The following is a 14,503-nucleotide window of genomic DNA, read 5'->3' on the forward strand; positions in this document are numbered from 1 at the left end:
TGCAGACGGACTACGAAAAGACTGACCACGGACGATAACCTATACCATTTATTACAGCCAGGACACGTTAGTTAGTAATCTATTGTTATTTGATAACAAGGAGCTTATATTTTCAAGCATATTATCAAATAAAATGGAAACTGTAAAAGTATCCTGAATACAAGATTATAGGACACGTTATAAAGTTTCCTACACCGTCTTTCTAAATTTTGCAAACTCTTATATATGTTTAATTTATTAAATTATGACTGTAGATACTGAAATATATATAAATTTAAATTAACAGAAACAGTTTGCTCAACCTTCTTTATTTGTGCAGTCTTGTGCAAATTGTATATCCGTGTAATTTGACTAGGGTGCTCGTGTATCTTGGCTTCATTCGACTTTAACAATTTTTGATTGAGTTGAGAGGCTATAACTTTCTTTTTTCAATACTTTTTACAAAATTTAGATTATTGCTTTTGTAAGATTTCTGAAGTTTAAAGAAAAAAGCATTTGTAGTTGTTGGTAGAGATGGCTCTATTACAGCAGGCCTTTGGTTTATTGTTATAGTAGCCAAAGTTGAAAAGCGGATTTTGTCTTTGTTCAGTTAACAGCGGTGTAAGGAAATTATTTGAAAAGCTAGAAGTTTCTTCTTGCAGATGAAAAATAGAACGGGAGAAATAGGGAAGGTGATGTACATGAGTACTGAAGCAGGGCACAAAACTATTCATTATTCAATGTATATTAAATGGTTGTTTCATCATTAAGACAGCAGTGAATATTCCTTCATTTGGAGTCTCTTCAAGTGGCAACTATAAAATAAGATTTTTAGGAAACTTGTAGAGAAAGGTACTGAAGAAAGCTGTTGCCAAATCATAACAGTGTCCTTATTGCAAGATTTAATAATTTGTCAAAAGTCATTCAAGCTTATACACAAGTCAATGGTTGATTAACTAACATAAAATTATGAGTTATGCTCTCTAAGTTTTTGAGTTGTAATTCTGCTTTGCAAGTTAATGCTCTGACAACATTTTTTATAGTTGAATCAAATGAAAGCCCATGGAAAATTTGCTTTTAATTTTTGTAGAATCATCATGTAAGTCAGCATTAACAACAAGGAGGCACATTGTACATAAATTTGTATACATGGTGCTTGATCAAAAAAACTATCTGCATGACTTTGTTGTTTAGTGTGGAACATAAAAAAGTACCTACACGCATATTACTGCCTAGTCATTTTATGATTCGTTTTTTTGCTTCTGATTCAAACAGTTTTTAAAAGTTTTCATGTGTATGCGCTTATTCAGATGAATATAAGGCACCTTCAATGCACAGATCGGGAGATCGATATATAGGCACATTTTGATTTGCATTACCTGTCAGGCCTCACCCTAAAACAGCCAAGAGAGAGTAGATCTCATTTATTTATAACTTGCCTACGGGTTTTTTTTTGTAAATTATAATATAAAATTATTTTCATTATAAAATATTGTTAAATTAAGGTTTGCGCTGGATACTTTCCAATTTGAACATTAGAGTAAAGCAGCCCAGAACACAGGATGAGATTGATTATTGAATTGCCAGATCCAAAAACACTGTTGCATATGCTTAGATCAAGCATACTTAAAAGATAAAGATTGCTTGCTGTTACAAGATTGATTACACATAAGATTAATATTGAATACTTGAGCAAGTTCTAATGAGATTATCAATGAGGATGCTGCATAGGCTATACATTTCCTTTAACTAAAAAAAATTGAAAGCAAAACAAAATCTATTTTTTGATTAGCGAGAATGAAAGACTCTTTGGTAAAGCGACTCATGAGGTTTTGTGGACGAATGCTGATGGAATCAGGACTTGATCATTTATGAGAGTTATTATTTATGCGCCAGCTAATTTCGATTTAAAAAAAACAAACCGAGAATTGCGCTCTGTTCAGCTTAAAGAAATGCCCTGTAAGATTTTCCAAGAAAAACTGATATTAGCTGATGAAAAATTTGATAAATGGCTGATAGCTTGTAAACTAAATAAATGGCTACTTTCTATCGATACTGATAGAACAGGAAAGCACAACTGTAGTAATTAGAGATTTACACATGAAATTGGGTTCCAAGAATGACTTAGTCATCTGAAATTATGGTTTCAAAGTCGCACTGTGAATGAAAGTCAGAATGACAGTTTAAACAAGGATTACTGATATAAAAAATTAGGTTATGCCATATCACTAAATAGGTTTACTGGGTCACCTTCTTAATACAAAAGTCGATCAGACAAACAGCCAAAAAATTTGCAAAAAATAAAAGCTTATGAAGCTCAGCTTGGTTAATAAAAAGATTGTTGAGGAAATTAATACGGTAGTGTCCCAATACCAATATATTAATATAGTATATTACTATATGTACTGCGATAGAACTGGAAATGTCCCAAACTGTAGAAAACAAATGCGCTGATAAAAATTGGAATACTCCCAAAGCAATACTTGAAAAGGTTGCGAAACACCTAGAAAAAACATCAGAATCAACTGATCAAAATTTAACAATAATTGGGATACTAATAGAACAAAAAGATGATAAGAAACAAAAGAATAAACAGAGGAATACATGGTTGAACATGGATAAATATAACGGAGCCAAGCAGTGATTTCACTGCTAGTCAGTCTAACGGTAGGCCAAAGTCGCGAGGACAGGAAAGTACTCTGCAGTGAGTTAACAGAATTTGATGAATGAGTAAGCTATGGTACAATTGAGCTTCAATCAAGGCCTCATAATACATCTTTCATAATACATGACTAATGGAAGTAGATAGTCAGCTCCCAAAACTGATGATAAACATGGTTATAAGAAGTTATATGTTTATTCACTATTTTTGGTAATTATCCGATAAATGCTTATCTTCATAAAAGATGTAGGCGCATCTGCCCATTATGCTTGCAAAAGATGCTTGAACCTGCTCTCCACTATACTGTACGCCTTCAAATTCATTGTTATGAACAAATCACCCAGACTTCATTTCCATGACCTTTTATGCTGTTAGCTACTTATGCTTATCAACCTAAAGGCCGAGTAGCATTAAAAAGTCTTCGCATCCATTATTAACTTAGTATTTTAGTGTAAAATGAAATATTTGGCTGCGGTATGTTCACTGTATAGATTTAAGCAGACTGTCCAGGCGATAGCATTTTCTCCATTATTCCAGGCCCTTCAAATCAAATTTGGATGATTTTAAGAAACGTTCAAAATTTAGAGGCATAATTTTGAACACTTGGTAATCCGTGAATATGCATTAGAATCTTGTTTACCACCTGGCGTGGAAAAGTTGTGTGTGAATCAATTTGGATCAATTGCTGCCATAGTAAAAAGTTTTCGCCTTTTTGAGTACCTACCAAGTTTTCATAATTGCAAGTACAAAGATGAATGTCACCTATCACCGACTAGTAGACTTCAATTTTGTTTATACATCGGCATGAATGTGAAAAGTTTAAGATATTGTAAAAGATACACTGCCAAATCAATGAATGGCTGCGAATCTTTACATTGTAATAATTTCAATTTGAGAAAAACATATTTGATTCGAACTTGTTTTTTCACAAACTTTGTCAGCTGACAACTGTTTAAGCACTTGCTCATCACAAACACACAGTTGTGTGTCTACGTTTTAAACAGCCGTGTCCAGTTAGATCAGAGGTCCTTAACTTTTTTCTACTTGTTCCTCCTTTTCATCAATTTCCTCAAACCATTTCTCTTTGTATTTTGCCCTCAGTTTTTGCTATATTTCACTTCAGCTGAGAGTATTTTGACGCTCTGTTTTCACCTTAACATGTACATGTAATGGTTTGCTAACATTTATTTTGATCTATCAGTGGAAAATAGCTTGTGAGACAATTGAATGTCGATGAGACTTTTGCTAGCTCAACAGTGAACTAAAGATTCTGAAGTATGTCATATTTGAGTACTAACAGAAGCATTGTGGTCTATCAGCAATCATCAATACGTAAGATTTATGGCAAAACTTGCATGTAGCAGTTTTCAACTACACTTGCAATGCCAGCTCATTGATCGTGTTGTCCAATTATTTCTGTCACCTATGTGAACACCAGTCGTGCGCCATCGCTGTAACATGTTGTTTTTAAACCTCCCTATTATTTAACTTATTTTCATCTTTTGCTTGTTGTTACTAGAGGTAACCGTTGGTATAATTGTCCAAGTGCTTCAGGATAGTAGTTGCTATATCTGCATACATGTATACGTACACAATTTCTCTATGTAAAGAATTGTACTTGTTGGCAACGTTCTGCGTTGACTCTCAGACTGAAGGTACATGTAGAAGTGTCAGATACTACTGCTGTCTCTCATACTACACTTATTATGAGTTGACTCTCAGACTGAAGGTACATGTTACAGTAGAAGTGTCAGATAATACTGCTATCTCTCATACTACACTTATTATGAGTTGACTCTCAGACTGAAGGTACATGTAGAAGTGTCAGATACTACTGCTGTCTCTCATACTACACTTATTATGAGAGAAATAGTAGTAAAATAGCAAATGCTCCATTCCCCCAAAAATCTCTAAATTCCTCTCTGGTGGGAATTCCTCTTGTTTTAGGCCACTGGTTTAAATGAACTTAAATATCTAGATTGTCTGAAGCTATACTATTTATATTGTTTTCAATTTGCTTTGCCACCAGGATGGGCTGGTGTAAATTTAATGAAACTGCATTTTCCATGAATTTTAATAACCCTAGACAAAGTGTAAATGCAAGTGTTACTCCTAAATGCTCAATAAAGTAAAACACTACAAGGTTTGGCTAGCTTTTTGGTAGAAGCACGAGCTGAAATAGGCCAGAAATTTGTTTTACACTGTACTTGGTCCCTATTTGAGTGTGCCTTTGTGCAAATTGATGCAGATCTGTTGAGTTTATAATGTTTCCCAATATTTTAATAATTTTTTACCTACCAAAAGTTGCTATTTGAGCATAGTTATATTAATATAGAAAACATTACAATTTATTTTTCATTTGATGTCTTTCATGGCAATAAGCACTTAATGGAATATGTTTCTAAGTTGAAGATACATCAATCAAAAGCGTTTGGTCGAAGTTATCCTGCTTTGGTATCATATGTGCTCAGTATCCATGAGCCTTTTTTGGTCACTTCAGGCTATGTCATCTAATCTTGTTTGTGCTTTCAGGGTAGATGGCGGAGGAAACACAAACTTTCAATTGGACTGGAAGCCAGTCAAAGATTGCAACTTGTACAGCTGCAGTAAAAGCTGATGGCAGCCAAGCGAAAGATTTGGAGGATATTGAGAATTTATTGTCATCTTCTATAGGAACATCTATTAATGGTATGAAGTTGGAGCTGAAGTGGAAAAATGTTATGATTGTCTTAATGCAGGCATCTCAGAAAAGTGTAATCAAAGGACTAAATGAGTTTTGATTAGAACCTACATTTGTATAACTTCTGAATGTACATGTATATGGGTGAATTATCTTGTATCTCCTATTGAGATCATCACAAACATAAAAAATTATAAGCCATCCTTATAGTATCTGAATAACTTTCACTATGTAGTGCAAGTCTGTTAGGGATTAAGTTCCAACTTGGACTCTATGCCAAGTATATACCATATCACAAACTTCTTGTATATCTCCACTGGTAAGTTTTAATAATTTTATATCTTGTTTCAGTTATATCATGTGGATTTTACCATATAGGGTATACGCAAACTATGGGCAAATAATTGTCAGGTGGAAGTAAGTTTAATACATTGTTTAGCCTCACTGCAGTCTGCAGTGTAAGGTCTTTTATAGTCGGAGTGTTTCCACATGTCAGGGTAATGGCAGATACGCCTGGCTACTATTTGTAGTTAGGGTAAACATAGGACAGAATTATATCATGCAGCAAAGTGAATTTATCATGAATTGTGAACAGATTTATATAATTTGGCAGTATTTAACATGTTTATTTAGTTTGAACAAAGTTTACTTTCTGTTGATATAATTATTTTTTTACATAAGCACAATATTCATCAACAGAACAATTAAATACTTTACTAAACACTTTACCATGACTGGATAAACTTTAAATAAATTGCTAGACACAATAGATAAAATGATTGGGGTTGATACAATAAAGATATCTTTTTGAACCAACTGTAACAATAGTTGCATTACACGTTTTTCTGTTTGTTGTAGACCGTTTGAAATAAGCTCTTGTAATCTCATTATGAGACTATTTTTAGGCATTCACTTTTATTATTAGCTCAGGTCATCTAATGTTTTTATTGTGCTCAACTAGATGCAGTGTATGGTAACTGGGGTTGTGAAAGACAGCTAGCTGGAACTATCATGCTCAAGTCTATTCACAAACTAGATGCAATGCAGCTATAGGCTCTAAATATCGAGACAAACTCAATTCAGCTGACTAGCAGCACTGCATGGAACTCTAGCAAAAATATACTGAACAATTTCTAGTTGGCACTAGAGCGAGTAAAAACTGCTTCAGCTCTGCAGGCTGTCTCATTTGCTAAACCTTATTAGCGAGTGATAAATACCACATCATGGTGATTTGAAAAGTTAGCATTATGCTTATAAATATTTTAGTGGAAAATTAAGCTCCCAAAAGTGCTCTAATGTTCACTACTCCCAAGCATTGCTACTACTATAAGAGGACCTTTGAGAGGGCGCAGAAGGCACTCCTCATCTCACCTCTCCTTCATGTGACTGATTCAGCTCATTGGTGGTTTTGCTAGCTAACAAAGCATGCATTCAACAATAATATATACAAATGTGTGACATGCAACAGGAAAATCTATGTATGTTTGAGGCCTCCACACCACTCTATCACAATATCTTCCATTGTAGCAATGAGGTCTCTATCAGATGAATATGAAACCAGTCTCCACACACTTCAAAAGTATGTAATATTCATTTGCTTTACACTCCATTGACAGTATTTTCTGTATATGCATCTTTGATCTTTGGCCTTGAGTATAATGTGAAAGTGGGCTATTTAAATGGTAATGTACAATTGTGAAAAATGTCTATGTGCTGTTTGCCACATAACACTTTGATTTCTAAAGCTGTCTAACTAATGTCCGTAATCTTTGTGCAGAGACCAGGGGTTTGTTTTACTGACTCTTCTATTTTTTTGGTTTACTAGAAAACAATTTTTATTTTACCTTGCGTTCCTTTTCGGACAAAGATTGGTTTACGGATGCAATATTAGTTTGATGCCTCATAAGTTGTTGTTAAAAGTTTTAATTTGTACATGGGTAACAAGACTTGTGCATTAAGCAGAGTGGTAAAGGTCGGGTGTTGAACAATTTTATCTGATTTTCACACTCAAATTTCGCATTTGCTTTCATTACATTTGTTTACCGCCTAAGAACGTGCAGCTCAGCAGATTAAGTTTGAGAAACCCTAATCATTAATACTGATGCCTATCCTGGTATCGATATTAACACCAATTTGACAGATAATCACTAATCTGGATTGGTATCAGTCAATCTTTATTTAAATAAATATGAAGCCTCATATAATTTTTGCAAATCCACCAATTATGTTGGCGATTGTATCTTTGCCTACTTATCTAGAGCGTATACACTGCGAGTTTATTATTTAGCTATATATTTTCAATGAAGTCTGCTCAGTCTTCTCTTTATTTATAACTCAGACACATGGCTGCTAAATTCTGTTAATAGTTTTCTCTTTGCAGCCAGGATGTAAATTATATATTGTATTTCTGTTTTGCACCATTAATAGTTGTTACCGCCAATCACGTCTATAATTGTAGTGTAATACAATTTAGTTACTATTATTAAGGAATATGTATAGCTTCAAATATTTTTTCTCAAGTAAAATAAATACATTGTATATTTTATTTATAGCTTCTGTAACAAATGAACATATAAATGCGAATCCAAAAATTTGATTCGGGTTCATTTTTAGTAAGAATCGGATAGGTATCTGGATCAGTCAGTGTATTCTGATTTAGCATTACACTAATTTTAAATGCATTCAAAACTCAACTTGTAATCACCTTGAGGCATCAAGTTTTTGACATAGTATGTACTAAGAGCGAATTTTTGACAATCTCTGATCCAATTTCTATCTATCCTACGCCATCCATAGATTCTTGAAACATCAGTTTGTAGATCAGTACATAAGTATGCATGCAGTGCTCCTAGCTTGATTCTACAGTTTTTGAGTAATATAAAGTAGCAATCATACCTCGTTAGACGTTCCCAGATATTTAATTCCAAGAAGATTAGTGTGAGCAGTGGCAGCAATGAGAAAAAAGAGAAAGCCTCTTAAGATTAGAAATAAATATCAGGCAACCATGAGCAAGCATCTTTGTATTAAATGTCTTTTAAAAATCTCCAAAGCTGTCTCATAAGTTACCATTGCAAATAAATTGGAAAGGATATGAGAACAAAGCCCAAAATTATTAAAAATGGAAAAGCTGGGCATGATAATTGATGCTAAAATAAAGAACCATAAATAAGTTATATTAATTTAAAGTTGAGGTAGTTTGGAATCACAATCAACACTTCTACTTACACATACAGCATCCATATCTTGTACCACCCAGCCTACATCTCCATTCCTCTTTCTGTAGCATGAACCATGACCTCTTTAATTGATTATTCATTTAGTTCCTTACATATTAGTTAGATGTAGTTACATTTGGTTTTTACACTCTTAAATAATGTATTTGTTTTAGTGATTTAATTGTGGTTCAAGTATTTGTCATAAAGTTTTGGACTAGTGAAACAGATTAAACGAGATGCAGTGTTCTTATAAGAATTCTTGCTCCAACATACACAAATTGTGACAGGAAAGTTCTTGAAACAGGTTACATTGAAATTTGACTATAATACTTTAAAAATATTTATGGGTATTAAAATAAGCATGATGCTCATTGATCCTACAAATTATTGAATGATAAAATCATGTGTACCATTGGTTGCCTTCAGGATTTGTTGCATATCATGTGCTAGGTGTATACTTATTCATTTTGTCTCTGCTTATGGATTACAGGATGTATTTGATTGAAATTGCTGTTCACTGATTTTTAGAGATATCATTAGCCAATGGAAGGTGTGCATACAATGTCTTGACAAGCTTACAGAAGCAGCAGTTGAAACAAGAGATGAGTTGATCGAGAAGAAAGAAAGTCAGATGAAAAATATTCATGCACTGGCAAGCGTTCTAAATGGCATGTCTCAGGCAAATCCTTCCGAGACATAAACAGCTTTATTAGCCACTCTGTATTGGGCTACCAAGTAATACGTAGTAGAAATTTTTAGAGATTGTAAAATGGACAAACTAAAATGCTAATCACAATATTTAAAAAGCACCATCAATACAAAAAAGGAAGGTGCTATACCTAATACAAACTGTGGCAGAATATAAATTATCTAGTTACAAAATTATAGACATCAATAGTTATGTTACCACATATATAAAAAATGGTTATATATTAATAATAAAACATAAAAATACAGAAAAACCTTGGCCTACTTGAAGCAATAAAGCAGAGGAGTTGTAAAATATTACATATATGCTATACTGTTGTTGATTTTGGCTCTTTGATTATATGATACTCATTGTCTGATTCTGAGGAGCTGCTGAGCTCTTCATCAGAATGCGGTGAAGCTTGAGGGCTTAGTGACAGTTGTGCGGACATTTTCAACTGTGGCTTTGGAGCTATCACAGGTTTTGCAGTATTTCCATTAGAAATTCTGGTCGGTGCTGCTTTTGGAACATTACTTCCTGTATCATTTTGTGGAGACAGATTATACCCGACTCTTTGATTATGGGCTTCTATTCCTATGGTTTGTCTTGGAGAAGTAACCTGAGACCTTGGCGAGCTGCATGTTGGAGACGTAACACGGGGGTAACCTGATGTGAGTCTATGATTTTGTTGCAGCTCTTGCAGCTTTTGACACTGTTGTTGAAGATCTTTTCGTCTGCTATCAGACTGATCAGAGCCAGTTGAGGTATATATTTTGCCGTTGGGTATAACCTGCCTCTCATGGTTACGTACTGGACTTGATTGGCTATACACTGGGTGACTTCCATTCATAAAATTTGTTTGCTGACTATCAGCACTTTTGTTTACAACAGTAAATGCAGAGACTGGTGACTCAGTAATATCAATGAAGTCATTGTTTCTTGGTGAACAATCTTCATCAGAATCTGACTCAGCATCCCAATGTATGGAGTCTCTATTTTGTACGAATGGTAATGCTTGATTTCTTGTTTTGGACCTATGTACAACAGATGAGACCGCATCATTACTGCGAACATGTCTAGGGCTTGAGGCTGTATTGTCACGCTTATACTCTTTTGCCCGGGCAGCTACTTTCTCAAGGCTATTTTCACCTTTAGCATCTCCTTTTTGCATCTTTTCAGCATCCTTAAGGCTTTTATTGGCTAACTCCAGAGATTTTTCAAATTTTAGCACATCTTTTGATCGCAGAATTTCTTTTCGTCGGAACAGTGATTTTTCAGCATTCTAGAAAACAGATATAGGTTTTAGCTTACCAGCAAATCGCCCACAATATATGACACAAGTTACTGTTAACGAAACGTAACTATTTCAGAGAGCAAGCTCTTTTTAAATAAAAAACATCAAAACCACTCTTCGTAGAATATAGTAACATATATAAAATGTAATTGACTTGATATGTTCAGTCAAAAGCATACTCTTTTATATGTAAATAAATGTTTTTACTCGTGTACTAGGATATTTGAAGTCTCCCATAGATTTTAGAGCAATTATAGGGTTTGTGCATAGTAGCATACATACATACATATCGGTCAAAGATATAACAACTGCCTACTGTAAAGTATGCAATCTCCTTCAAAATTGTTAAATAACCATCACACCGAGACATACAGAATAATTACCAAACTGTAATACAAAACCCTATCTTGGGTTACTATAATGCAAATAATGGTTTTGGTCATGCTCACAGCAGGCTTGTTTTGGTCATATTCATAGTTTGCGTTATATAAGAGAATCTACTTGAACTTACAGCTATTGACTTGACACGCTCGGTGTGGTTAGGCAGAATAGATTCTATTTGCTGAAGGAGCAGCTTTTTGGTAGACTCATCCACAGGTAGTGTATGAAGAGTTGGTATAACTGCAGTTCTGTGGTTGTCGATTGCAGCCAATCTGATAAAGTATACAAACAGAAACAAAGATTGAGGTGTTCATCATCCATTAGCAATTAATATCAGCCAAAACACTGGAAGTCGCATCAGTCATTCGCAAATAGAACAGAGCATACCGTTTCAGAGTGAAGAGCACATTGGTGACAGTCTTGCATCTTCTTAACGCTTCCTCAATTTTATCGGGTTCTTGTGCAATGAAACTACAAGGGTAAGTAAATGTATAATTATGCTAGCGATTTTGTCTAAAGAATATTTGTCCATACATCAACACAATATCTATGTACAATAATATTGTTCCTTTCATCCATAGGTGAATTATTTTCATAGTTCATAGGATACAGCATAGATTTTTAAAAAATTCAGCGAGCGCTTACTCCTGCTGCAGAATGACACTATCCATTTCTTCTTCTGAAACAGACTTTAGTTCTCTAACCACTTGTGGGAACTTTACTTTAATATCAGCTGCACTTCTAGTGGCTTTGCTTAGATTTAGTGCCAAAGCCTCCACTTCTGCGATATTAACATGACATCTCTTTGACACCACATCACTCCTGAGCTCTGCTACGCATGCTTCCAGTTCACTATAATCAAAAGATCAATTAAACTACACTGCAATATTCTCTTACCATGACCTAAACTTGGCAATAACTATAAACCAGTTGTTTTAGCTTTACTAACTATAAAAACTAAATATATTTAAAATAGTCTGTTGGTGACAAAGCTGCACATACATGTACATATTGAAGCAAATTCTATATAGATCACTCAATTTCTGTGAGTCTAATAGAGAAGGCAATGATATATCTATATTCTATATAGATATATATGTTTCTCAGTCTGTTTTCAGTATGTCCAGCTATAACTATTAAAATATTGATATTAAAATTCCGCATTTTGATGGATTTGAACTCACGATGAATACATTGACAAGTTTTTATCCTGGCACTCTACCATTGAGCTAGAACGGCATGTTGATCAAGGATGTTTTCATATACCGCATATCCAATGGGCATGCTAATTATTTTAGCACTGCGCCCACACATTACCATGCCTGTTAAAAATATTTTTGGACCTAAGTTTATGCAACTTGATGCTTCTTCGTTTTTTTCCGTTAGGACTAATTTATTCTGCCCCACGATATCGACAATAATTTATCTCCAACTTAAAATTTGGCAATTTGTGTACTGATTATATACAGTGGAACCTCGGTTCTCGAACGCCTCGATTCTCGACCAAAGATTTTGAGATTTGTTCGTCTCGGATCTTGAACATAAATTCGGTTCTCGACCAAACCGGAGCATGCGCATTGGAATAGCTCCGGAAACAGAATGGGAACATTTGTTAACAAATGGAGAAGCAATTTACACTTCATAAATTCTTTACAAAAAGCAAGGAATCATTTGGGACGATGTCTCCTTTAACGAAGAGATTTGCTAGGGAGATAACCCCTCCAGTTGACCTGAGCTAAATTGTTTTGGAGGAGGATTCTCCTTCAAAGATGTGAAGTGAATGTGCGTGTCATTGCTGTTTATATTTTCTTTTCTTACAATTTTTTATGTAACTGATCTGTTGCATTTTTTGCTGTCAATTATTAATTTCATATTATCAATATCATTATCAATTTCTGTCATTTTTGTCATTGTATCTTAACCTTTAATGTTTATGGTGTTTTAAGAGCAAAACATACAAAATGTTTACTTTTGCTTTCTTTGTCTATCATCATCAATAGAAAACCTTTTATTAAAATTAAACACGATCTATATTTATCCGTATTTATTTATAGTATACAGTACAGCTTATGATGTGAAATGTAAAATACTTTACCGAAGTTGTTTTCCTGACTTGGAATGGATTAAAAATTACTTACATTCATTCTAATGGAAAAAATTGTTTCGAATCTCAAACAGCCTTCTGGAACAGATAATGTTCAAGAACCGAGGTTCCACTGTACGTTATTAGAAGATATACGTCGCTGAAAGTTATAAAATTTTTAATTTACAGTTTACTTTAGTTTTTATTTATTTTTAATTTAATTGTCCTGCACAAAACTTTTTTCTCATGATATGAAGTTTGAAAGTTACAGTTGTTGGACAAAGTTTGAAAAGCTTTACAGTTGTTTTTTATTTTCTCTTTAATTTATTTCAACTACACAAAACACTTCTCTCGTGAGATGTAGTTTGAAAGTTAGAATGGCAAATGTTATAATATGTTAAATACAAATCAAATTTCTGTCCAAAGAATTTTTGATTACCCGGGCAACACCAGGTAGAACAGCTACCTATTATACTAACATTTTGCCCACACGCTACGATGCCCCTGTTAAAAATTATCTTTTTGTAAGGTTCAATATCTATATATGGGGTCAAGGCCAATTCTCCTCACGCAGACATTTATGGGAAGAGCTTTGACGTTCTCTCTCAGTACGGTCAGACAAAAACAGTACAATATCTCATTTTTACATTTGCACCAGTATCGATTGTCTAGTTGTTTTCGTAGTGTTTTGTGTAGTTGAAATAAATTGAGAGAAAAAATAAAAACTGAAGGTTTTCAAACTTTGTCAAACAATTAACTTTCAAACTTCCTGTCATGAGAAAAATGTTTTGCGCAGGGTGAATAAGTACAAAAAAATAAAACAACTAAAAAAAGGGTTTAGATATAAAAGTGAAATAATTAGCAAGTAATAGCTAAATTAAGTCGGCTTTGCTATGATAACAATAAAAGATCATTCGGTAATGATACAATTAATACGAACTGAGAAAACAAAATAAAAATCTTGAGTATGTTGAAATTATAATAACAATTTTTGCATAGAAGTGCGCGTGTGTGTGTGTGTATAAAAAGGTTACTGTTCCATCAGAAGCTATCCATCAATACTTTTCTCATGATATGCAGTTTGAAAGTTAGAATGGCAAATGTTGTTATATATTAAATACAAATCAATTTTCTGTCCAAAGACTTTATTACCCGGGCAACGCCGGGTAGCACAGCTAGTTTATATATAAATCTCAGTTTATCTGTTGTCATGTGGTGTCCGTTCAGCTGTAGCAATTTAGATCTAGGCATGAGCAACACACTTTGTACTAGATTTGAGCTCACAAAGATTGCAATCGCAATGCTGTAAGCACGCACACCTAACCACAAGGCTACGCCGTTCTTATTAATCCTATCCCTCTTACCATGCACTGTATACCCTTTTCGCGATTGAACACGTTAATGAAATCCCTCCCACAATGCTTGAAAGTTCTATACAACTCTATATGATATTTTTGCTATAACACAAAAACGAATTAAAATCATATAAATGTATACCAAATAACTTTTCATTGTGGCCAT

The 14,503-nt window shown here is 34.0% G+C and overlaps 2 protein-coding genes across 4 annotated transcripts in view; one reads left to right on the forward strand and one right to left on the reverse strand.

Annotated features, from left to right (window-relative positions):
- Positions 1–9,236, forward strand: LOC137401545 (uncharacterized). The gene is made up of 4 exons (XM_068087963.1): positions 1–66; positions 5,174–5,329; positions 6,849–6,900; positions 9,065–9,236. Exons 2-4 carry the CDS (start codon positions 5,179–5,181, stop codon positions 9,234–9,236), a joined length of 375 nt encoding a protein of 124 aa, XP_067944064.1. The 5' UTR covers positions 1–66; positions 5,174–5,178.
- LOC137401529 (coiled-coil domain-containing protein CG32809-like) overlaps positions 9,128–14,503 on the reverse strand; it is a 27,610-nt gene continuing 22,234 nt past the window's right edge. For 2 of the 3 annotated variants that reach the window (XM_068087941.1, XM_068087933.1), the window contains 4 exons: positions 11,545–11,751; positions 11,287–11,370; positions 11,030–11,171; positions 9,131–10,506 (listed from right to left, as the gene is read on the reverse strand). In XM_068087941.1, the coding sequence (XP_067944042.1) occupies positions 9,553–10,506; positions 11,030–11,171; positions 11,287–11,370; positions 11,545–11,751 (1,387 nt within the window). In that variant the 3' untranslated portion in view covers positions 9,131–9,552. Of the gene's footprint in view, positions 10,507–11,029; positions 11,172–11,286; positions 11,371–11,544; positions 11,752–14,503 lie in introns of all 3 variants that reach the window. The other variant, XM_068087950.1, reaches the window with a different exon arrangement.

The sequence above is a fragment of the Watersipora subatra genome, chromosome 1 (assembly GCF_963576615.1).
Source record: "Watersipora subatra chromosome 1, tzWatSuba1.1, whole genome shotgun sequence".
Taxonomy (NCBI): Eukaryota; Metazoa; Bryozoa; class Gymnolaemata; order Cheilostomatida; family Watersiporidae; genus Watersipora; species Watersipora subatra.